Below are 26,997 nucleotides of genomic sequence, written 5' to 3' on the forward strand. Positions count from 1 at the left end.
CAAAAGATTTCAAATTTGTACTTCATAGTTTTTGAAATTTAATGGGACATTTGTACTCATACAGGTTTGTTTTGACACCAAATTAAATTAATGGGACCAGGGATTGGAATTGATACGATTCCAGTTCATTTTCGATTCTCATTTGGGGAAAAAAGTGGCAAATGGCGCTAATATGATTTTAGTTAATTAGTTACTTGCAGTGTTATTAGTTAAGGACATAATGACATTCGGGGGCGTTACCAGGGGGGGGCAGTGTCCACCCACGGACACGCTCTGCCCACCCAAGGAAAACTGGATTTAGTGTTGACGGCAGTCTGGACACGCGTGTGATATCCCATTCATCTATTACTGTGTATGCAGTGGCGCAAAAAGTGGGTATGCACTATATGCGACGCATAGGGGCGCCAAAGCGACGGGGGGGAAATTATATGGAGTGTGCATTTTCAGTATTTAACAGCGTTTGTGTATTTTACCATCTACAGGTTCAAAAGCAAATACAAAGAAAAGATTTTTGCCAAATACAGGGAAGAGACGACATGAGGTAGTGATTATGTGGAGCATAATGTGTATATAAAATTGTATATATAATACTGATTATATTGTTTATGAGAAGATGTGTGTATATATATATATATATATATATATATATATATATATACTATATGTATATTATTTATAATTGCTCTGGTATATCATTTATTTATAAAAAACTCAGGTATAATATTTATAATGCTCAACTATATTCATATTTATAAGGCTGAGGTATAATATTGCAATGAAGTGCTGTACTATTTTATAAGGTAATAACAGGTATAATTTCTTTTAGTTAAGCTTGCTGTTATATGTTTTTCTTATTTTTATTTTTCAAGCAAAACTGAAATAGAAACAAGGGGTAGGACCTCAAAGTTTTTCTACTTCCTCCTACTCCTTTTCGGGCATGACGGTTTATTTCCCTTTAATTTTGTTTAAATGACTGTTTATTTATTTATTTTTTTGTTGTTTTGTGTAATTGTTTTTTATGTATGCTCAAAATAAAGATTTCAATCAATCAATCAATCAATTTATATGATTAATAACAGCTGCACGTCACTGATTAGGCGCCCCCCCCAGAAAAGAAAGAAGAGAGGAAGAGAGAGAAAGAATCAGGACAGACAGAGGAAGCCAACAGGTTGGTCTAATATTAGGTGGAAGTGTAAAAACAGCCATTTGATACTAAGTGATGAATATCTAAATAGGATTTATATTGAAAAATTGCGTAAGCAAGATGTGCAATTTATTCAAAGCTATTAAAAATGCTTGTTGCACAAAAACCTAGATGCCCAGTATGGTTTGAATTTCTGCTGAACCAACTTGTGTCCTTTATCATGAAAAGGAACCAGAGAGGAACTTTAGGTGCATGGTTTTTAATATCATTGACACAGTTCTGCAAGAGTTGTCTGACAGGTTTTCCAATCTTCAGCTTGTGTCTGAGAAATTTAAATTCTCATTAAAATGGAGCACATGACAAAAGCTGAGCTGGAGGAATCAGTTACCAGATATGCCCTGACTACCTGTGATGTTTCCAGAGATAGTATTCAAGAGATAAACCCAGCAAGCCGTCTCCTGAAGGGTTACAAGGTTCTTGAGAACTTACATTTCCTCATACAGGAGAATCTTGATTTGGTGTTTCCAAATTTGACAGTAGTTGTCAGAATATTCCTGAGCATCCTGACCTCTGACTTCTGCCCAGAGATCCTTCAGTAAGCTGAAGCTTATCAAAACATACCTTTGTTCGAGTATAAGCAATGATCGCTTGACCCAGTTAGCAGTGATCTCTATTGAAAACAGTGTGGAATGATGACATTCTTGACAAATGGGCGAGTGCAAAGGTACGACATGTTACAATTTAGTGGTAACATTGTTACATAGGGTACAAACTGTAGTTTAGATGTCATAATTTCTTTTTAGTTTGTGATTGAGCTGATCATTCTACTGTTATATGTTTGTATGTAACTTGAAATAAAAGACTGGAATGCAAATCCATGAATTAATATGATTTATACACGGAAACAAAACAAGAAATCAGGCTGGCAGGCTGGGCGGGGCACCTGTAACGTCTTTGCATACCCCTCAAAAAGTAGGTAGTTGCACCCCTGTGTGTATGTACAATATGTGTGGTGATTAGTGGATTCACTTGTCATGTAGAGTGAACTATCCAATGAGCACTGTTGAATCACAAAGCCCTCCCCCCCTTGCCACTAATATAATATTATAATTTATATATATATATATATATATATTTATTTATTTATTTTTTCTCATAAATATGAGAGTTTTTCTTTTAAAGAATACTGTATTTACATTTGTATTATTTTTTTTTAACATTTTTTAATTTACTTTTTTCAAATGTAATTTTATATGTATTTTTATTATTGGTGGGACTCGATTAAAAAAATGTATCTAATTAATTAGAGGCTTTGTAATTAATTAATCGCAATTAATCGCATATCAATATTTGACACGAGAAGCAAAATTTATCAATTTTAATGCATTTTGGTATACGACTGAATCATTGAATTGACACATAAATGAGCTTAAACAACAAAATTGTGTTTATTTTGATAACTGAGTGTTAACAAGTGCAATGTGAATAATAGGAATATGATTGCATTGTCCACAGGGCACAAACTTAAATTCAAGTTAGCTATATTCAAGCTTTTTCAGGAATTTTTGTAAACTGTCTATGTCTTAAACACATTGTTTAGTAAAATTAAAAAATCCTGTTGAGTACCATGCGTCAGTTTTACGGGGAACTTATACCGGGAACTCGTGCAATGACAAACGTTCCACACTGTTTGGAGTGCAAAAGTAAATTGCGATTAAATGCGGTTTTTTTTTGTCGCGTTATTTTTCTGTAATTAATTAATCTTAATTAATTAATGCGATAAAGTCCCAGCCCTAATTTTTATTCCTTATTTATGCACTATTCTCCCTATTTCTGTTAAGTTTACTGAAATTAATTAAATTTTTGTTTATTGTGGTTCATTATTTATCTATTTTTATGATACATGTATATTGGAGGACATGTCTGTCTTGTCTTTGTATATAATTTATATATAAATGATATATATATAGTTGAATATAAAAAAAAAGGGAATTGAAAGACGGAACTGATTCTGAACTAGAACCGGTTCTCGATTCCCATCCCTGAATGGGACACAACACTGATTTTATCTCTGAATATGTTCAGATTCATGTGCATTTGGCGTCTGAGGACTGGGACGTGCACCAGGAACGCCAGCATTTCCAGAAGGTATCTTCATGCTTCCTGCTGATTTTATAACGTGTTTTTACGGTGCCAACACTGAGAGCTCGAGGAAACTTTAGGAGGAGAAAAGAGCACGTTACATCACATCCAGGCCTCCTGCAGGGCGCGGAGAGCCAAACAGACCTGCTCATTGCTGAGTCCGTAAGCCTCCTGGAAGTTGAAGGGTTTGGCGGAGCTCGGGACCAGAGCACGAAGCATGTCGTCCCCGTAGACCACGATCCTGAACACAGAGGCCGCACATACTTCACATACTTCCCAAAGGCGAGTAATTCAACACACGTTGCCCCACAAACACTAACAAAGTCAAGCTGCTCACATGTGTAGAAGGAAAACAAAGAAAAGATTTGGAAACATCGGGAAGGGCTTTGCAGGAATTTCTACATGGTTCTAATAACTGAAGGAAGTTTGATGCTGTTTTACATCTTTACTGCAAAAGCTACTACAAATCTCATTAAGAAAACTATTTTTAAAAGGTTTTTTTTTTTCTCTTTAAACTCCTAATTCAGACCAGGAGCCTCGCCGGCCTGATGGGAACCATCTGCGGTGCAGAAATCCCCTTACTGGTGGTAACAGCCTCATCGTAGGGGATTGAAATGATTTAAGCGTAGCTGGTTGAGGGTTCAAGTCCAGCACTGAGCTCTAAAAGAGAAATGTTTTGCCTAATTTTGTTAATTTCTCATCCCTTTAATGGCACTTTTCCACTAGTACCTACTCAGCCCGGCTCGGCTCGACTCCACTCGGTTTGTCGCTTTCCCACTAGGGGTCTAACGTGCCGAGTGGATACTTTTCTGTATCTATTCTGCTGAGGTTCTTAGCAGCTGAATCTGACGTCATCACACTACAGGCCACCGATTGGTCGGAGGGTTGGAGTCAGACGTCTGAGTCAGGAGGTGGAAATCAGTGAAAGAGCGACTCTGACGGAGCTTCTTGTTCATTTTATTCGACCAGCAATGGCAGCAAAAGTCTGTTTCATGATCCAACTCTGAGGTGCAGATGTTCATAAACCTGGTGCTGAGGAGAGAATTAAAAAGGGATCTAGACGACGATAAGGAACAAGCAGATCCACCAGGAGCTCTGTCACTTCATAGCTGCTCGCGGCTCCAACTGACTTTTCAGCAGCGCCGAGATAAACTAAAAAAAATTAAAAAGCGTTGCCGCTTGAAGCTTCTCTCACTCTCATTTTTTAACTTGATATCAAACACAAGTCACAGACCCAGCAGCACATCTATCATCTCCTCCAGGTTCTACATCTTTAGTGTTGTTGTCTTCTTCGTTTAGATCACACAATCAAATACGTCACAGCAGCTTCTCCAACCTCCTACTTCTGCTCCAGGTGCTGAATTGTTGGAAAAGAAACCAGGCCGAGTTGAGCCGAGTAGGTGCTGGTGGAAAAGTGCCGTAAGGACGAGGTCAACCGCTACAGCCGCTCTCACACCTGACCCGTTCAGGAAACCGCCGCTTGCAATATATAAATGACCAATTTTAATTCTAATAATTATTCTTGGCATTATCATGATGTATTGTTTCATAGTTTATTATTATATTAAGTTATGAAATCTCATGGGATGTTAAACTATAGTATTATTATATTGTTATATATAATAGTATGGTGATATAATTTGGTTATATGTTATAATATTTTATAAAAATTGTTATATTAGGATATTAGTATATTATTATTCTATATTATATCATGCTACACCACTCTATATGATAATTATCTATTTGTTTAACTTATTTACTCTCGAATTAATATTGTCCTTATCTACACACGCACGCGCACACGCACGCACACGCACAAAACTGATGTCGTCTTTTGTCGTTGTTTGCACTGTATGTTAATAAATACATTTAAAAAAAAAAGAAGAAGGAAACCGCCGCTCCCCCGGGTTACCTGTCGTAGGTGTGGTCGTTCCCGGTGTTGGCCGTGGTGTCCACGTCGTCTCCGATCAGCCAGTGGAAGTTCTTGTCGCTGCGGATGCGGATGCTCTTCATGTCCCTCTTGGTAACGTAGGCGCCGTCGGCGTTGAAGTCGCCGAGGATCATCACGTTCTGCGGTACGGGAGGGAGATCGGTGACGCTCGCGGACGTGCAGAGATTTACATTTATATAGCGATGAGTTGCGTCCTTACGTCGGTCATCCACCTCTTCTTGATGTGCAGGAAGACGTCGTAAAGCTCGTCCAGCTCCTTATCCGAGTCCTCGGGTTTGGTGTGGACCGGGATCAACACAAGGTCCTTCAGAACTACGACGAGGACACAGACACACACTTCAGACCATATCACACTCATTTACAGACATATTTCTTCCTCTGAACCTAAAATTAGAGAGATCGGGACTCCGTAAACACCAGACTGATGTTTTAGGTTTCATGGCCTTCATTAGAGTCGTAGTAAAAACATCCAGCTGCTGTATGAAGCACATTTTTCCTCTTTCATGGTGGTTTTGTTTAATTGCTGCTGCTAAAATGTTTCACAGAGACCCACATGGAGACCACAAACCCAACAGTGTTAAAGTATTTGTCAAATAAGTGGGTAGCTGCTGGGGTTTGGACCTCTGCAGAGACATTTCCCCCCTCGGGCACCGCAAAGTGGATCAAGTAATGTAGTTTTTAGACTCAATGATAGACTCTGTCATCTCATCCCCATTTATGCTCCCACTCATGAACACGCCACAAGGGGAAAACAACTTTTAAAGCGAAAGAAAAGGTAACTGAAATGTACAAGTTTCTGTGTAACCTGCAAAGGTCCAAAAATGTGGAATGAGCTTGGTAATGCTATAAAAGAGTCTGGATCTCTCTCAATTAAAAAAAAAAAAAAGACTAAAACAAACATTGTTATTAAATTATGTCTCTTATTAAATTATTACATTTTTTATGTACCAATACCTGATATATTATTTTTATAAGAATATATTGTATCTAGGAAATCTGACGAGGTCTCAGGGTTTTTTTTTTTTTTTGGTGTGTTTTTTTTCTTATTTAGGTTATAAGGTTATTATACTGTATGTATTTATACTGTATTATATGTGTAATTTATAGTTGTTCTGCTGTGTGACTGTGCCCCTATTCATAAGCTACAGTAGCTTCTGGGGAGTCCCATTTTACAAACATCGATTGATTATTATCTGTATTTGTGTTTTTTTAATTATTTGTAAATAAACTCTAAACTAAAAAAAAAAAAAACTAAAAGTTGCTTGAGAAACCTTTAAACTCCGTTTGAAAATAGTTTTTTTTCTTATTTATACTTATATTCTTTAAGATTGGCACATTGTGTCTTTTTTGTTTAGCTGCTGCACCGTAAAGCCTTTGAGGATGAAAATGTTGATCCTGTATTGTGTTGAATTGTCAAAGTTGACTTGACTAAACTCAACCACACCTTCAGAACCAGACCTCAAAACAGGTCTTCACCTCAAAACTTCATGATTGATATTGAAATGCATCCCAGAATACGATTCTAGACCGAGTCGGTGATGCTTAAACTTTAGGACCACGGTTTCAGATTTAGTGGTGCTGATTCTCATCCCGGTGGCTCCACATTCGGCTGCAAGCCGTTCCAGAGTTGAAGGTATTGGCCCGATGAAGCCACATGAACGGAACCACATCTGCAAAAAGCAACAGCCCCAAATCTGAGGTCGGCAAACCGGCCCCCCTCTGCTCCTCACCTGGGCCTAAAAACTCTGTAACAAGCCCGACTCACAGCTGACAATGTCACCAAGCTCCGACACCGGCTGTAGCGGGACCAGGCAGACCGTATAAGGGATTCTGGCCCCCATAATCCAGGGGAACCCTCCACAAGAGTGTGGACCGGTTAACCCTTGTACTGTCTTTACGTCAAAATTACCTAATTCTCCTGTTCCTTCTTTCCTCCTGCTCTCTCCTTCCTTCTCCATTCCTCTTTTCTCCCTTCCTTCCTTCTTTTCTCCCCTCGTACATTCTTTCCTTGTTTTCTCCTTTCCTTCCTTCCTTCCTTCTTTTCTCCCTTCCTTCCTTATTTTCTCCCCTCGTAATTCTTTCCTTGTTTCCTTCCTTCCTTCCTTCCTTATTTTCTCCCCTCGTAATTCATTCCTTCTTTTCTCCCTTCCTTCCTTATTTTCTCCCCTCGTAATTCCTTCCTTCCTTCTTTTCTCCCTTCCTTCCTTCTTTTCTCCCCTCGTAATTCCTTCCTTCCTTCTTTTCTCCCTTCCTTCCTTCTTTTCTCCCCTCGTAATTCCTTCCTTTCTCCCTTCCTTCCTTCTTTTCTCCCTTCCTTCCTTATTTTCTCCCTTCCTTCCTTATTTTCTCCCTTCCTTCCTTATTTTCTCCCTTCCTTCCTTCTTTTCTCCCCTCGTAATTCCTTCCTTCTTTTCTCCCTTCCTTCCTTCTTTTCTCCCTTCCTTCCTTCTTTTCTCCCCTCGTAATTCCTTCCTTCTTTTCTCCCTTCCTTCCTTCTTTTCTCCCTTCCTTCCTTCTTTTCTCCCTTCCTTCCTTCTTTTCTCCCTTCCTTCCTTATTTTCTCCCCTCGTCCTTCCTTCCTTCCTTCCTTCTTTTCTCCCTTCCTTCCTTATTTTCTCCCCTCGTCCTTCCTTCCTTCCTTCCTTCTTTTCTCCCTTCCTTCCTTATTTTCTCCCCTCGTCCTTCCTTCCTTCCTTCCTTCTTTTCTCCCTTCCTTCCTTATTTTCTCCCCTCGTTCTCCCTTCCTTCCTTCTTTTCTCCCTTCCTTCCTTATTTTCTCCCCTCGTTCTCCCTTCCTTCCTTCTTTTCTCCCTTCCTTCCTTATTTTCTCCCCTCGTTCTCCCTTCCTTCCTTATTTTCTCCCTTCCTTCCTTATTTCCTTCCTTCCTTCCTTATTTCCTTCCTTCCTTCCTTCCTTCCTTCCTTCCTTCCTTCCTTCCTTCCTTCCTTCCTTCCTTCCTTCCTTCCTTCCTTCCTTCCTTCCTTCCTTCCTTCCTTCCTTCCTTCCTTCCTTCCTTCCTTCCTTCCTTCCTTCCTTCCTTCCTTCCTTCCTTCCTTCCTTCCTTCCTTCCTTCCTTCCTTCCTTCCTTCCTTCCTTCCTTCCTTCCTTCCTTCCTTCCTTCCTTCCTTCCTTCCTTCCTTCCTTCCTTCCTTCCTTCCTTCCTTCCTTCCTTCCTTCCTTCCTTCCTTCCTTCCTTCCAAAGTATCGGGACATACCTAGTTATTAATGTTTTTAATATATATTAAATCATTTTATATATCGTTGCATTTAACATCACTTCTTGCCGGTGGCCGGAAGTGACGAAGTAAGCGAAACTAACATGGTTTACATGTTTGAATTGTGAAATGTTCTATCTGTTCATGTTCATTAAGCTGCTGCTATTCATTTCATCCATTCAGAATGTTGCACTAAGGTTAAGGCAAAAAGTATTTTAATTTTCTTGTGTTTGTGAGTTTGACTGGATCTCATTCAACTACCTCTTTTGAAGTTAAATGTATTTATTTTTGTTATTGCACTATTCTGCACTTTTTGTTTTAGTTTACAATTTCATGCTTTTACATTTTGCAGCACCAGAGCTGATAAGCTTTGCTGAAATATATGTCCATGTTGTTCTCCAATGGACAAGAAAAGAAACTTGGGATAATTTAGTTTTAGTCCTCTTTTCTTTTTTTTTTTAATTCATTGCCAAAATGTATCTGATCGGGAAAAAGTATCGGAAATGTATCGGGAGCCAAAAAAATTGATCGGATCGGGAAAAATCGGGATCAGCAAATACTCAAACTCAAGTGATCGGGATCTAAAAAATCCTGATCGGGACAAGCCTACTTAACTAAAGCTTGAGTTATGGTCCTGCGTCAAAACGACGCCGTGCCTATGGCGTGTGGTACGCGTCGACGCAGACCACACGCCGTCACTGACGTCACCTCCCGAAAATTGTAACTAATTGTAACTACGCGAGGCGACGCAGACCAAATGCAGACGAGAGGACTGTGATTGGTTCGCTTGGAAGCAACGCATTTGCGGTTTCCGGTTTGAAGCAGTCGTGAACTTTCAGGGCTCTTTTCTTCGTGTATGTGTGATTTTTTTGTTTTGGTTTTTTGCACAATAGTTGTCCTTATCTCTTTGATTCATTGTGACCGGAAAAAGTCGGATAAACCATTCAGGAAAAGATCGCGGTCACGGGGGGTATTGCTAGGGTCGCCACCTTTCAGAAATAGAAATAAGGGACGCCCTGATTTCAGCAGCGCAGGAGCCAAAAAAAAGCCCCAAAACTTCTAAACTGAATAAAAATTTGTTTATTTTATATGAAAAAACTAAATGCTTTGATTTAAAGTTTAAAGTGCTTTAATAGCATTGAACTAGCATAACTGTAGAGACTGCCAACCATACTAGCAACTGAAATATCCTCCTATGCTATGTATGTCCACATCAGCCCAGATGTATAATATAGCCTACAGGTGAAGAATATGGTGTAAAAATTAATTTATTTCAATAATTCAACTAGAATATGGTGTAAAAGTTAATTTATTTCAATAATTCAACTAGAATATGGTGTAAAAGTTAACTTATTTCAATAATTCAACTAGAATATGGTGTAAAAGTTAATTTATTTCAATAATTCAACTAGAATATGGTGTAAAAGTTAACTTATTTCAATAATTCAACTAGAATATGGTGTAAGGTTAACTTATTTCAATAATTCAACTAGAATATGGTGTAAAAGTTAACTTATTTCAATAATTCAACTAGAATATGGTGTAAAAGTTAATGAAAATACGGTACAAATCGTGTCCCGTATTAGTTCAATACGGGACGCAACATTTTTTTCTCAAATAAAGGACAATTCCGTATTTTACGGGACGGGTGGCAACCCTAGGTATTGCACCGCAACGAAATGGAGTGACGGAGAAGTCCGAAGGGTTCACGACGGCGTCACAGCGACGGCGTGTGCTCTGCATTGGTTTGACGCAGAACCATAAGTCAGGCTTAACTCCTACTGGATGTGAAGTTTCCTGCAAGCCGGATCTGAGGGCTCATTATCGCCCCCTGTAGTCGCCATCCAGGGACTCTGTTGCCCAAAAAGCAGCAAATCAAAGCCAGACTTTAGTTTGCCAGTAAAACATCAAAGCATCTGCCCCAGGCCCTGCCCCCCCACCCCCACCCCCAGTAGAGGAGCACCGTGTGAGGCATGTGCTCCAGGCAGTGAACCCCGGGAAGGGCTGGCCCAGACCGAGCACGTGCACACCAGCTGTCAAAATGCTGGATCCTCCTACCTGTGCTCAAGCATCTGAACCTCAGGATGTAGGGGTCTCTGGCGAAAACATCCATCCCCTCCATCTCCTCATCATCAAACTGAAAGGACCCCACCAGGTCAACCAGGTCATCCCTACACACACACACACACACACACACACACACACACACACACAATGAATAAATGTTTATTTATTCAGGGTGTTTCATATGAAATTGATGAGAAAAAAAAACAAAAACATGATCCAGTCGCACACCGATCTATAAAAACGGCAATTAAGATGATTTAGGGCTGGGCGATATATCGAGATTTTAATATATATCGATATATTTTCAAACACGATATGGTAAGAGAATACATCGTTTATATCGATTTAAAAAAAAAAATTTTTTTTTTTTTTTACATTTTTTTTACATTTTTTTTACATTTTTTTTTTTTTACATTTTTTTTTAAATGATTTTGATATAGCTTATTTTGGGACAAATTGACTTGAATGTTTTATTTGAGATCTGCACAAATGTTTTGTTATTTGCACAACTGTCCAACCTCAGTGGAAAAGTCTGCCTGTTACTGTCTACATTGTATTAATTGCTAGTGTATTTTAATTTAATTGTTATGCAGGAAAGGGATATTTGTTTTATTTTATTCAAGAAGCATTTTTATTCTATATATGCAGGCAGTTTATTTTTATTTCATTTGTTTTATACATTTTGATATTGTGCAGACCTCTGTTAATAAAGGAACCTGTGTGACATTTGGCACGAGGCTTTGTATTAAAACTGACTGTTTTTTTAAGGGTTTGCCTCAGAAAAAAATGAAGCTAACAGAGATGCTATGCTATAATGCTTTGGGGGAAACCCCAATTAAGGCACAGAAAAAATATCGAGATATATATCGAGTATCGCCATTCAGCTAGAAAATATCGAGATATGACTTTTGGTCCATATCGCCCAGCCCTAAGATGATTTCGCTTCAATAAAAGGGTGCAGCCTCGATTTGTCCTCCCCCAGACGGTTTCACAACCCTTCACACCTTGATTCATGCCATGGAAACCAGGTGAGCCACCGTTGGCGGACAAAAGACTACGATAATGACGGGAGGGTCAGTTGTTCACATGCGACTTATAGTCAGCTTATAAACTTGTTACGCAACACAAGTTGATTTAACTTTTAACCGACATCCCGATGAGAGCGGTAACTTTGAGTCAGACAGCTGGTGAACTCTCACCTGTACAGGAACATGAACTGCTCCTTGTAATTTGTCCGGCCCAGACGGGAGCTGATTTTCAGAGTGTAGTGATGTTTCCTGTTGGACCTGAGCAGACGGATGTCGGGACGGATTTAGACAGTAAAAAACAAATAATCATCCTTTTAAAACCGCGTGTATTGTGAGAGTCGGAGATGGATGGATGCAGTTCAGCACAACAGGAACTAGCATGTTAGACCAGTGGTTCCCAGGGCGGGGCAGTTTGGAGGGGGCCTATGTGAATTTTTAGCCCAGGGCCCCAAGAGACTGTAGAACCGGCTCTGAGCATAAAGGACATACAGGACGGTCTCAGAAAATTACAATATTGTGATAAAGTCCTTTATTTTCTGTAATGCAATTAGAAAAACAAAAATGTCATACATTCTGGATTCATTACAAATCAACTGAAATATTGCAAGCCTTTTATTATTTTAATATTGCGGATTATGGTTTACAGTTTAAGATTCCCAGAATATTCTATTTTTTTAGATAGGATATTTGAGTTTTCCAAAACTGTAAACCATGATCAGCAATATTAAAATAATAAAAGGCTTGCAATATTTCATTTGATTTGTAATGAATCCAGAATGTATGACATTTTTGCATTACAGAAAATAAAGGACTTTATCACAATATTATAATTTTCTGAGACAGTCCTGTAGATGTTCTTATAAGGTTCCAGGTTCAAGGTGTTTTATTTGCCATTTGTGCAAAAAGTTCAGACACGTCGGACTTCTTGGGCAGAAATCTCTCAGAATCCGCAGTTTGGAAGAAAATACACTATATAAGAAATACAAAATGTATAAAAAAAACACTATTAAAAAGAAAAAGTTGTCAGCGTGTACACAGAAATGTAAATACAAGTATTAAAAAAAGGTATTGTGGTATTGTGAAAAGATGGGGGAGTTGTATTATATTATATGGGGGCAGGGCCGCCCCGGACCGAATTGGGGCCTTAAGGTGCGGGTATGCTTCTGCGTCACACACACGCAGAGCACACGGCGCACCCGTGACGCCGTCACGAATCGTTCAGAGTTCTCCGTCTCTCCATTTGGTCGCGGTGCAGTACCCCCCGCGGCCACTAGTTAGCAATCTTTTTCTGAATGGTTTATCCGACTTTTTCCGGTCACAGTAAATCAAAGAAATAAGGACAACTATTGTGCAAAAAACAAAAACAAAAAAATCACACATAAACGAAGAAAAAAGCCCTGGAAGTTCACTACTGATTCAAACCGGAAACCGGAAATGCTTCGCTTTCAAACGAACCAATCACAGCCCTCTCGGTCTGCGTGTGGTCGGCGTCTCCTCGACGCGTAGTTACAATTTTCGGGAGGTGCACGTCACTGACGGCGCATGTGACGGCGTGTCCTCTGCGTGTACAAAAACCACACGCCGTAGGCACGGCGTCGTTTTGACGCAGAAGCATAATTCAGCCTTTAAGTGAAAGGTTATTTGGAGCCCCCCCCCCCCTGGATGGATGGATGGATGGATGGAGTTTACCAGGGTCCTGTACATTTAAGGTGGAAGTGTCTGCTCTTTTGGGGACTGGTAACTGGAGGAGATTTCCCAAATACGGGGGACTAAATACTCGGTTTGTCATAAACCAAGAAAAGGTTTGGGAACCACTGTCAAACCGACATGAACATAATAAACCAAGAACACATTTGACATGACATTAGGGTCGAGTACATGCCCACAAAGCCACTAATATGTGATATTAATGATGATTTACTTGTTGAGCGCTTCCATGAGCGTTTCCACCGACTCGCCGCTGATGTCTACCACCTCCAGGATCACTATGATGTCATAGCGAGATATTATCTGGAAGATAAGAGGAGATAAGTTAACACATTTAACAAGCTTAACTCGTCTTGGATTTGGAGGTTCAACTTTAGAGAGAATTCAAAATGTGTAATCAGTCAGTCCAAAGGAGGTGAGGATGACAGAATTTAAAAAACCCGAAAAAACCCGAAAATAAACCCGAAAAACCCCGAAACACACCCGAAAATAAACCCGAAAAAACCCGAAAATAAACCCGAAAATATACCCGAAAAAAGCCGAAAATAAACCCGAAAAAACCCGAAACACACCCGAAAATAAACCCGAATAAACCCGAAAGAACCCGAAAATAAACCCGAAAAACCCCAAACACACCCGAAAATAAACCAGAAAAAACCCAAACACACCCGAAAATAAACCCGAAAAAACCTGAATATAAACCCTAAAATATACCCGAAAAAACCCGAAACACACCCGAAAAAACCTGAAAATATACCCGAAAAAACCCAAAACATATCCGAAAATAAACCCAAAAAAACCCGAAAATAAACCCGAAAAAACCCAAAACATATCCGAAAATAAACCCAAAAAAACCCGAAAATAAACCCGAAAAAACCCGAAACACACCCGAAAATAAACCCGAAAAACCCGAAAATATACCTGAAAAAACCCGAAAATAAACCCGAAAAACCCCGAAACACACCCGAAAATAAACCCGAAAAAACCTGAAAATAAACCCGAAAATAAACCCGAAAAAAACCCGAAAATATACCCGAAAAAAGCCGAAAATAAACCCGAAAAAACCCGAAACACACCCGAAAATAAACCCAAATAAACCCGAAAGAACCCGAAAATAAACCCGAAAAAACCCGAAACACACCCGAAAATAAACCCGAAAAGACCCGAAAATAAACCCGAAAAAAACCCAAAACGTATCCCAAAATAAACCTGAAAATATACCCTAAAATAAACCCGAAAAAACCCAAAACATATCCGAAAATAAACCCGAAACACACCTGAAGATAAACCCGAAAAAACCCGAAAATAAACCTGAAAATAAACCCGAAAAAAACCCAAAAATATACCCGAAAAAGACCGAAAATAAACCCGAAAAACTCAAAACATATCCGAAAATAAACCCGAAAAAACCCGAAAATAAACCCAATCCCCAAATCCAAATTAGGCTTTTATCAGCTACAGGGATGCATAAAAAAATGAATATTGGAGTCTTCTGCTTCAACACAAGGCCAATAGAAGGTTTGGGTGAGAACAGGTGAGCCCGGCGGCGTTACCTTGACCAGGATGTTCAGGACATTTGGGTCCGACACTTTGCTTCGGCCAAACCTCTGGACGTTAAACGATGCAATTTTCATCTTGGCTGCAGAGAAAATCAGACACAAAGAGGAGGGAAAGTTCATATCTGAACATGCACATTAAGTATTGTTCAGTCCTTTTAGACGGCGTTAATTTGTTAACAGAAGCCATTTGTATTAAAACCTTTCAAAAAAAACAAACTACAGCCAAAATAAACGCTTTTATCCAGACGTGTTACTCCTGGCTCTGAAGAGAACCTCGCGGTTCAGGTTTCCCCTCAACTCTGCAGCTACGGAGCAGAAATCCACTTGGAGTTTTTTTATTTTCTTTATTTAATCCTTGATTATAGCAACAATGAATACATCGAATACGAATAAAACGCCTACGGCGTCATTAAAAGCTGCCAACATTAAGCCCCTAAAATGACATCTTCATTCAAAACGTAATCTCTCGTAACGGCAGCTTGAAGTGTTGAAGGATCGTCAGAGAAAGAAGTCTAGAGGACGTTAATTTGAAGGATGGATGTATTAGATCATTTAATTTGTGTCTGACTCAATTAAAATACCTTTTATTTATAAAGCACTTTAAAAAAACAAAACAAAAAAACAATGCAGTTCTGGACGCCAATAAAACAGAACCAGCAGAAGAACAAGAAACAGAAAACTAATTACGATTAGGTAGTTGGTTTTTCTTTAAATTAAGCTAATTAAGTTTAAATTTATAAACTCTTTCACAACTTACCCAGAATGCATCAGGGCCTCTCAGCTGCTTTAAATCAAGGTTTTTTATTTACCATCTATAACTTCCTTCCGTTTGATTCTTCTTTTTAACTCATGTGTCTCTTTTATAATTTTTTTTCCTGCTTTAAACCATTTTACATTTTAATGCACTTTGTAACGTCTTTTTGTGAAGCCCTTTGACGTGTGTCCTACAAGAAATGTACAAATACAAAATACAAATACCAGTCGTTGATTAAACCGCTCTTTAACACGTGTTTTAGATTGGAAGTATCTTCATGGATCATATAAACATCTCTGAGCCGTTTCTGAGGTTCACTCCTCTGTCAAAGTCACTCCAGAGGTGAATGTGTCATGACGTTATCGTGAGCGCCGCAGGTGTGGCGTCCCCTCTCCTCTCACACACCAGCCTGAAAATGGAGCATTAAGCTCCCGTTTGTCATCACATCCCACTGACTGTGTCCAAACCCGTCGTTTTCTCTATTTGCTCAATAATTTCAGAGGAATCGGGCTGGGAAAACACCTTCAGTTCTGCTCCACACACACTTTGCAGATGGATTTCCTGCCTCAACATCAAACTTTTTAAACCTGAACCTCGTCCAAATGACAGATGTAGCACCATTTTTTTTTTTAATTATTATTATTATTATTATTATTATTAGTATTATTAGTGTGAAGGAAATTTTAGCCATGGCCACTTGATCAAACCAAACCTACTGAGAGCAGCAAAATATGGCCTTGGCCCAACTAAATGTGAAGGTTAAGACCTTGATAAATGCTGCCTGCAACACATAAGTTATTTAAAACTGAACCTATCTTTGCTCATTAACGGGAGCTTCCAGGGCATCAATCCTGAAAGAGGCAACAGTGAACCCTCATGTGAGAGGAAACCTCTGGACCTTGAGTGGGCATCCTAGTTATTTACAGCAGTTTAGTCAGTTTTGAGTAGTAGTAGTAATAGAAGTTCTTTTAGTACTTTTGAAATAACTTTGCACAACAATATTTTTTATACAACGCTGTAGCATGATGACTTGATGACTGACTTCATCACTCTTTCCCTTCTCTTATCTCGCCAACTAGGCCTTATTTCCATCCTCTTACTGTTAAGATATTTCCTCAGCTGAATAATGACACCGGTTGTTGACTTTGACATTTTTGCATAATAATTTTTGCATAATTTATTGCATAATTTCTCAAAATGTATTTAGAAGGTTGAATTTATTGAAGTTCTTAGCATTTTCTGTATGTTAAAAATTATGTGTAACTAGGGTTGATTTGACGGATTAATAATCCCCCAAAAGGATTAATGTTTAACTTAAAGTACAACGGTTCTCCTCAGGTGGAACTTTAGTTCCTGAGTTTGTGTTGTTGTACACTATTTGGAGGAGGGACAACACCCTTTTTTTTAAGTGATGTCTTCGGGGAAAGGTGAGCTCTTATTTTGTACTTTTAATTTAGCATTTCATTAGTTTTAATTCACTGTAAATGTAATATTAATTTGCATTATTTTCACAGATAGTCAATTTTCACATTATACACTGTAAAAGTACTTATTGTAATGATGTACAGCAAAAAGCTGAAATATCAAAGTAAGTACTTTGTCATTGAAGCTGTAAAGTTACAGTAAACAGTTGCGCTTTAACAACTATGTCTTGTAATATCACAAATATTAAATTACAGTAAATTGCTGTGTACTTATTTCACAATATTGCTGTAATCGTTATTATGAAAGTCATGCAAAACATATTTATTGTAAATTCGCAGTGAAACATGCATCAGTGGATGTTGGAAAAATATGCTCTGTCTGACTCAATTAAAATACATTTTATTCATGAAGCACTTTAAAAAAACAACGCAGTTCTGGACGCCAGGAGAATTAAAACAATCAGCAGAAGAACAAAAAACAGAAAACTAAATTACTATTATGTAGTTAGTTTTTCTTTAAATTAAGCTAATTAAGTTTTAATTTTAAACTCTTTCACAATTTACCCAGAATGCATCAGGGCAGTTGCTTTAAATCAAGGTTGAAACCCTTTTTATTTACTGTCTATAACTTTCTTCTGTTTGATTCTTCTTTTTAACTCGTGTGTCTCTTTATCATTTTTTTCCTGCTTTTAAACCATTTTACATTTTAATACACTTTTTAACGTCTTTCTGTGAAGCCCTTTGACATGTGTCCTACAAGAAATGTACAAATACAAAATACAGGTTTTTTTTCCCACCAGTCGTTGATTAAACTGCTCTTTAACACGTGTTATAGATTAGTGTCTTCATGGATCATATAAACATCTCTGAGCCGTTTCTGAGGTTCACTCCTCTGTCAAAGTCACTCCAGAGGTGAATGTGTCATGACGTTATCGTGAGCGCCGCAGGTGTGGCGTCCCCTCTCCTCTCACACACCAGCCTGAAAATGGAGCTTTAAGCTCCCGTTTGTCATCACATCCCACTGACTCTGTCCAAACCCGTCGTTTTCTCTATTTGCTCAATAATTTCAGAGGAATCAGGCTGGGAAAACACCTTCAGCTCTGCTCCACACACACTTTGCAGATGGATTTCCTGCCTCAACATCAAACTTTTTAAACCTGAACCTCGTCCAAATGACAGATGTAGCACAATTTTTTGCTTTTTTTTTATTATTGGTGTGAAGGAAATTTTAGCCATGGCCACTTGATTAAACCAAAACTACTGAGAGCAGCCAAATATGGCCTTGGCCCAACTAAATGTGCAGGTGAAGACCTTGATAAATGCTGCCTGCAACACATAAGTTATTTAAAACTGAACCTATCTTTGCTCATTAACGGGAGCTTCCAGGGCATCAATCCTGAAAGAGGCAACAGTGAACCCTCATGTGAGAGGAAACTTCTGGACTTTGAGTGGGCATCCTAGTTATTTACAGCAGTTTAGTCGGTTTTGAGTAGTAGTAATAGTAGTTCTTTTAGTACTTTGAAACACACTCCCTTCTCTTATCTCGTCATGTAGGCCTTATTTCTATCCTTTTACTGTTAAGAGTTGAATAATGACATCGGTTGTTGACTTGGACATTTTTGCATAAAAATGTTTGCATAATTTATTGCATCATTTCTCAAACTATATTTTATGACTATACGGTTGAATTATTGAAGTTAGCATCAGCTGAATAATGACACCGGTTGTTGACTTTTTTGCATAATTTCTCTGCATTTCAAAATGTTTTTTATGACTAGAAGGTTGAATTTATTGAAGTTCTGCTGTATGTTAAAAAATGTGTAACTAGGGTTGATTTGACGAATTAATAATCCCCCAAAATTATTCATGTTTAATTTAAACACAATGGTTCTCCTCAGGTGGAACTTTAGTTCCTGAGTTTGTGTTTTTGTACACTCTATTTGGAGGAGGGACAACACCCTTTCCCTCTTTTTTATGAGATGTTTTCAGGGAAAGGTGAGCTCTTATTTTGTACTTTTAATTTAGCATTTTATTGGTTTTAATTCACAGTAAAATATGAATTTGCATTACTTTCACAGATATTAATTGTCAATTTTAGCATTATTCTCACAATATAAACTGTAACAGTACTTATTGTAATGATGTACAGCAAAAGGCTGTAATATCACAGGAATTACTTTGTCATTGAAGCTGTAAAGTTACAGTAAACAGTTGCGCTTTAACAACTATGTCTTGTAATATCACAAATATTAAATTACAGTAAATTGCTGTGAACCTATTTCACAATATTGCTGTAATCTCTATTGTGAAAGTCATGCAAAACATATTTATTGTAAATTCACAGTGAAAAATGCATCAGTGGGTGGTGGAAGGATACGCTGGTTCATTCAATTTGTGTCTGACTCAATTAAACTACTTTTTATTCATAAAGCACTTTTTAAAAAAACAACGCAGTTCTGGACGCCAGGAGAATTAAAACAACCAGCAGAAGAACAAAAAACAGAAAACTAAAATACTATTAGGTAGATAGTTTTTCTTTAAATTAAGCCAATTAAGTTTTAATTCTAAACTTTTCACAATTTACCCAGAATGCATCAGGGCAGCTGCTTTAAATCAAGGTTGAAAACCTTTTCATTTACCGTCTATAACTTTCTTCCATTTGATTCTTCTTTTTAAAACTCATGTGTCTTTTATCATTTTTTTTCCTGCTTTTAAACCATTTTACATTTTAATACACTTTGTAACGTCTTTTTGTGAAGCCCTTTGACGTGTGTCCTACAAGAAATGTAAAAATACAAAATACAGGTTTTTTTTCCCACCATTCGTTGATTAAACCGCTCTTTAACACGTGTTTTTATATTGGAAGTGTCTTCATGGATCATAGAAACATCTCTGAGCCGTTTCTGAGGTTCACTCCTCTGTCAAAGTCACTCCAGAGGTGAATGTGTCATGACGTTATCGTGAGCGCCGCAGGTGTGGCGTCCCCTCTCCTCTCACACACCAGCCTGAAAATGGAGCATTAAGCTCCCGTTTGTCATCACATCCCACTGACTGTGTCCAAACCCGTCGTTTTCTCTATTTGCTCAATAATTTCAGAGGAATTGGGCTGGGAAAACACGTTCAGCTCTGCTCCACACACACTACATCAAACTTTTTAAACCTGAACCTCGTCCAAATGACAGATGTAGCACCATTTTTTGCTTTTTTTTTATTATTAGTGTGAAGGAAATTTTAGCCATGGCCACTTGATTAAACCAAACCTACTGAGAGCAGCAAAATATGGCCTTGGCCCAACTAAATGTGCAGGTGAACACATTCATAAATGCTGCCTGCAACACATAAGTTATTTAAAACTGAACCTCTCTTTGCTCATTAACGGGAGCTTCCAGGGCATCAATCCTGAAAGAGGCAACAGTGAACCCTCATGTGAGAGGAAACTTATGGACTTTGAGTGGGAATCCTCGTTATTTGCAGCAGTTTAGTCAGTTTTGAGTAGTGGTAGTAGTAGAAGTTCTTTTAGTACTTTGAAACACACTCCCTTCTCTTATCTCGTCATGTAGGCCTTATTTCTATCCTTTTACTGTTAAGAGTTGAATAATGACATCGGTTGTTGACTTGGACATTTTTGCATAATAATTTTTGCATCATTTATTGCATCATTTCTCAAACTGTATTTTATGACTAGAAGGTTGAATTATTGAAGTTAGCATCAGCTGAATAATGACACCGGTTGTTGACTTTTTTGCATAATTTCTCTGCATTTCAAAATGTTTTTTATGACTAGAAGGTTGAATTTATTGAAGTTCTGCTGTATGTTAAAAAATGTGTAACTAGGGTTGATTTGACGAATTAATAATCCCCCAAAATTATTCATGTTTAATTTAAAGTACAACGGTTCACCTCAGGTGGAACTTTAGTTCCTGAGTTTGTGTTGTTGTACACTCTATTTGGAGGAGGGACAACACCCTTTCCCTCTTTTTTATGTGATGTTTTCAGGGGAAAGGTGAGCTCTTATTTTGTACTTTTAATTTAGCATTTTATTGGTTTTAATTCACAGTAAAATATGAATTTGCATTACTTTCACAGATATTAATTGTCAATTTTAGCATTATTCTCACAATATAAACTGTAAAAGTACTTATTGTAATGATGTACAGCAAAAGGCTGTAATATCACAGGAATTACTTTGTCATTGAAGCTGTAAAGTTACAGTAAACAGTTGCGCTTTAACAACTATATCTTGTAATATCACAAATATGAAATTACAGTAAATTACTGTGAACCTATTTCACAATATTGCTGTAATCTTTATTGTGAAAGTCATGCAAAACATATTTATTGTAAATTCACAGTGAAAAATGCATCAGTGGGTGGTGGAAGGATACGCTGGTTCATTCAATTTGTGTCTGACTCAATTAAACTACTTTTTATTCATAAAGCACTTTTTAAAAAAAACAACGCAGTTCTGGACGCCAGGAGAATTAAGACAACCAGCAAAAGAACAAAAAACTGAAAACTAAAATACTATTAGGTAGATAGTTTTTCTTTAAATTAAGCCAATTAAGTTTTAATTCTAAACTTTTCACAATTTACCCAGAATGCATCAGGGCAGCTGCTTTAAATCAAGGTTGAAAACCTTTTCATTTACCGTCTATAACTTTCTTCCATTTGATTCTTCTCTTTAAAACTCATGTGTCTTTTATCATTTTTTTTCCTGCTTTTAAACCATTTTACATTTTAATGCACTTTGTAACGTCTTTCTGTGAAGCCCTTTGACGTGTGTCCTACAAGAAATGTACAAATACAAAATACAGGTTTTTTCCCCACCAGTCGTTGATTAAACCGCTCTTTAACACGTGTTTTAGATTGGAAGTGTCTTCATGGATCATATAAACATCTCTGAGCCGTTTCTGAGGTTCACTCCTCTGTCAAAGTCACTCCAGAGGTGAATGTGTCATGACGTTATCGTGAGCGCCGCAGGTGTGGCGTCCCCTCTCCTCTCGTCACACCAGCCTGAAAATGGAGCTTTAAGCTCCCGTTTGTCATCACATCCCACTGACTGTGTCCAAACCCGTCGTTTTCTCTATTTGCTCAATAATTTCAGAGGAATCAGGCTGGGAAAACACCTTCAGCTCTGCTCCACACACACTTTGCAGATGGATTTCCCGCCTCAACATCAAACTTTTTAAACCTGAACCTCGTCCAAATGACAGATGTAGCACAATTTTTTCCTTTTTTTTTATTATTGGTGTGAAGGAAATTTTAGCCATGGCCACTTGATTAAACCAAAACTACTGAGAGCAGCAAAATATGGCCTTGGCCCAACTAAATGTGCAGGTGAACACATTGATAAATGCTGCCTGCAACACATAAGTTATTTAAAACTGAACCTATCTTTGCTCATTAACGGGAGCTTCCAGGGCATCAATCCTGAAAGAGGCAACAGTGAACCCTCATGTGAGAGGAAACTTATGGACTTTGAGTGGACATCCTCGTTATTTGCAGCAGTTTAGTCAGTTTTGAGTAGTGGTAGTAGTAGAAGTTCTTTTAGTACTTTGAAACACACTCCCTTCTCTTATCTCGTCATGTAGGCCTTATTTCTATCCTTTTACTGTTAAGAGTTGAATAATGACATTGGTTGTTGACTTGGACATTTTTGCATAAAAATGTTTGCATAATTTATTGCATCATTTCTCAAACTATATTTTATGACTAGACGGTTGAATTATTGAAGTTAGCATCAGCTGAATAATGACACCGGTTGTTGACTTTTTTGCATAATTTCTCTGCATTTCAAAATGTTTTTTATGACTAGAAGGTTGAATTTATTGAAGTTCTGCTGTATGTTAAAAAATGTGTAACTAAGGTTGATTTGACGAATTAATAATCCCCCAAAATTATTCATGTTTAATTTAAAGTACAACGGTTCACCTCAGGTGGAACTTTAGTTCCTGAGTTTGTGTTTTTGTACTCTATTTGGAGGAGGGACAAAGCCCTTTTTTAAGTGATGTCTTTGGGGAAAGGTGAGCTCTTATTTTGTACTTTTAATTTAGCATTTTATTGGTTTTAATTCACAGTAAAATATGAATTTGCATTACTTTCACAGATATTAATTGTCAATTTTAGCATTATTCTCACAATATAAACTGTAACAGTACTTATTGTAATTATGTACAGCAAAAGGCTGTAATATCACAGGAATTACTTTGTCATTGAAGCTGTAAAGTTACAGTAAACAGTTGCGCTTTAACAACTATGTCTTGTAATATCACAAATATGAAATTACAGTAAATTGCTGTGAACTTATTTCACAATATTGCTGTAATCTTTATTATGAAAGTCATGCAAAACATATTTATTGTAAATTCACAGTGAAAAATGTATCAGTGGGTGGTGGAAGGATACGCTGGTTCATTCAATTTGTGTCTGACTCAATTAAACTACTTTTTATTCATAAAGCAGTTTTTAAAAAAACAACGCAGTTCTGGACGCCAGGAGAATTAAAACAACCAGCAGAAGAACAAAAAACAGAAAACTAAAATACTATTAGGTAGATAGTTTTTCTTTAAATTAAGCCAATTAAGTTTTAATTCTACACTTTTCACAATTTACCCAGAATGCTTCAGGGCCTCTCAGCTGCTTTAAATCAAGGTTGAAAACCTTTTCATTTACCGTCTATAACTTTCTTCCATTTGATTCTTCTTTTTAAAACTCATGTGTCTTTTATCATTTTTTTTCCTGCTTTTAAACCGTTTTACATTTTAATACACTTTGTAACGTCTTTCTGTGAAGCCCTTTGACATGTGTCCTACAAGAAATGTACAAATACAAAATACAGGTTTTTTTCCCACCGGTCATTGATTAAACTGCTCTTTAACACGTGTTATAGATTAGTGTCTTCATGGATCATATAAACATCTCTGAGCCGTTTCTGAGGTTCACTCCTCTGTCAAAGTCACTCCAGAGGTGAATGTGTCATGACGTTATCGTGAGCGCCGCAGGTGTGGCGTCCCCTCTCCTCTCACACACCAGCCTGAAAATGGAGCATTAAGCTCCCGTTTGTCATCACATCCCACTGACTGTGTCCAAACCCGTCGTTTTCTCTATTTGCTCAATAATTTCAGAGGAATCGGGCTGGGAAAACACCTTCAGCTCTGCTCCACACGCACTTTGCAGATGGATTTCCCGCCTCAACACCCAACTTTTTAAACCTGAACCTCGTCCAAATGACAGATGTAGCACCATTTTTTGCTTTTTTTTTATTATTGGTGTGAAGGAAATTTTAGCCATGGCCACTTGATTAAACCAAACCTACTGAGAGCAGCCAAATATGGCCTTGGCCCAACTAAATGTGCAGGTGAACACCTTGATAAATGCTGCCTGCAACACATAAGTTATTTAAAACTGAACGTATCTTTGCTCATTAACGGGAGCTTCCAGGGCATCAATCCTGAAAGAGGCAACAGTGAACCCTCATGGGAGAGGAAACGTATGGTCTTTGAGTGGACATCCTCGTTATTTGCAGCAGTTTAGTCAGTTTTGAGTAGAAGTAGTAGTAGTAGTTCTTTTAGTACTTTGAAACACACTCCCTTCTCTTATCTCGTCATGTAGGCCTTATTTCTATCCTTTTACTGTTAAGAGTTGAATAATGACATTGGTTGTTGACTTGGACATTTTTGCATAAAAATGTTTGCATAATTTATTGCATCATTTCTCAAACTATATTTTATGACTAGACGGTTGAATTATTGAAGTTAGCATCAGCTGAATAATGACACCGGTTGTTGACTTTTTTTGCATAATTTCTCTGCATTTCAAAATGTTTTTTATGACTAGAAGGTTGAATTTACTGAAGTTCTGCTGTATGTTAAAAAATGTGTAACTAAGGTTGATTTGACGAATTAATAATCCCCCAAAATTATTCATGTTTAATTTAAAGTACAACGGTTCACCTCAGGTGGAACTTTAGTTCCTGAGTTTGTGTTGTTGTACACTCTATTTGGAGGAGGGACAACACCCTTTCCCTCTTTTTTATGTGATGTTTTCAGGGAAAGGTGAGCTCTTATTTTGTACTTTTAATTTAGCATTTTATTGGTTTTAATTCACAGTAAAATATGAATTTGCATTACTTTCACAGATATTAATTGTCAATTTTAGCATTATTCTCACAATATAAACTGTAACAGTACTTATTGTAATGATGTACAGCAAAAGGCTGTAATATCACAGGAATTACTTTGTCATTGAAGCTGTAAAGTTACAGTAAACAGTTGCGCTTTAACAACTATGTCTTGTAATATCACAAATATTAAATTACAGTAAATTGCTGTGAACTTATTTCACAATATTGCTGTAATCTCTATTGTGAAAGTCATGCAAAACATATTTATTGTAAATTCACAGTGAAAAATGCATCAGTGGGTGGTGGAAGGATACGCTGGTTCATTCAATTTGTGTCTGACTCAATTAAAATACTTTTTATTCATAAAGCACTTCAAAAAAACAAAAAAAACAATGCAGTTCTGGACGCCAGGAGAATTAAAACAACCAGCAGAAGAACAAAAAACAGAAAACTAAAATACTATTAGGTAGATATTTTTTCTTTAAATTAAGCCAATTAAGTTTTAATTCTAAACTTTCACAATTTACCCAGAATGCATCAGGGCAGCTGCTTTAAATCAAGGTTGAAACCCTTTTTATTTACCGTCTATAACTTTCTTCCATTTGATTCTTCTTTTTAAAACTCATGTGTCTTTTATCATTTTTTTTCCTGCTTTTAAACCATTTTACATTTTAATGCACTTTGTAACGTCTTTCTGTGAAGCCCTTTGACGTGTGTCCTACAAGAAATGTAGAAATACAAAATACAGGTTTTTTCCCACCGGTCGTTGATTAAACTGCTCTTTAACACGTGTTTTAGATTGGAAGTGTCTTCATGGATCATATAAACATCTCTGAGCCGTTTCTGAGGTTCACTCCTCTGTCAAAGTCACTCCAGAGGTGAATGTGTCATGACGTTATCGTGAGCGCCGCAGGTGTGGCGTCCCCTCTCCTCTCGTCACACCAGCCTGTAAATGGAGCTTTAAGCTCCCGTTTGTCATCACATCCCACTGACTGTGTCCAAACCCGTCGTTTTCTCTATTTGCTCAATAATTTCAGAGGAATCGGGCTGGAAAAACACCTTCAGTTCTGCTCCACACACACTTTGCAGATGGATTTCCTGCCTCAACATCCAACTTTTTAAACCTGAACCTCGTCCAAATGACAGATGTAGCACCATTTTTTTTTTTATTATTATTATTATTATTATTATTATTATTAGTGTGAAGGAAATTTTAGCCATGGCCACTTGATTAAACCAAACCTACTGAGAGCAGCAAAATATGGCCTTGGCCCAACTAAATGTGCAGGTGAACACCTTGATAAATGCTGCCTGCAACACATAAGTTATTTAAAACTGAACCTATCTTTGCTCATTAACGGGAGCTTCCAGGGCATCAATCCTGAAAGAGGCAACAGTGAATCCTCATGTGAGAGGAAACTTCTGGACCTTGAGTGGGCATCCTAGTTATTTACAGCAGTTTAGTCAGTTTTGAGTAGTAGTAGTAATAGAAGTTCTTTTAGTACTTTTGAAATAACTTTGCACAACAAGATTTTTTATACAACGCTGTAGCGTGATGACTGACTTCATCACTCTTTCCCTTCTCTTATCTCGCCAACTAGGCCTTATTTCCATCCTCTTACTGTTAAGATATTTCCTCAGCTGAATAATGACACCGGTTGTTGACTTGGACATTTTTGCATAATAATTTTTGCATAATTTATTGCATAATTTCTCAAAATGTATTTAGAAGGTTGAATTTATTGAAGTTTTTAGCATTTTCTGTATGTTAAAAATTATGTGTAACTAGGGTTGATTTGACGGATTAATAATCCCCCAAAAGGATTAATGTTTAACTTAAAGTACAACGGTTCTCCTCAGGTGGAACTTTAGTTCCTGAG

The 26,997-nt window shown here is 37.6% G+C and overlaps 1 protein-coding gene across 3 annotated transcripts in view; it reads right to left on the reverse strand.

Moving 5' to 3' along the window:
- Positions 1-26,997, reverse strand: part of LOC133448267 (deoxyribonuclease gamma-like) — a 43,715-nt gene that overhangs the window by 1,264 nt on the left and 15,454 nt on the right. For all 3 annotated transcript variants that reach the window (XM_061726635.1, XM_061726636.1, XM_061726638.1), the window contains 7 exons: positions 14,812-14,897; positions 13,473-13,561; positions 11,723-11,809; positions 10,515-10,627; positions 5,440-5,552; positions 5,202-5,359; positions 3,431-3,527 (listed from right to left, as the gene is read on the reverse strand). In XM_061726635.1, coding sequence (XP_061582619.1) covers positions 3,431-3,527; positions 5,202-5,359; positions 5,440-5,552; positions 10,515-10,627; positions 11,723-11,809; positions 13,473-13,561; positions 14,812-14,892 — 738 coding nt within the window. In that variant the 5' untranslated portion in view covers positions 14,893-14,897. The remainder of the gene's footprint in view (positions 1-3,430; positions 3,528-5,201; positions 5,360-5,439; positions 5,553-10,514; positions 10,628-11,722; positions 11,810-13,472; positions 13,562-14,811; positions 14,898-26,997) is intronic.

The sequence above is a fragment of the Cololabis saira genome, chromosome 8, assembly GCF_033807715.1.
Source record: "Cololabis saira isolate AMF1-May2022 chromosome 8, fColSai1.1, whole genome shotgun sequence".
Taxonomy (NCBI): domain Eukaryota; kingdom Metazoa; phylum Chordata; class Actinopteri; order Beloniformes; family Belonidae; genus Cololabis; species Cololabis saira.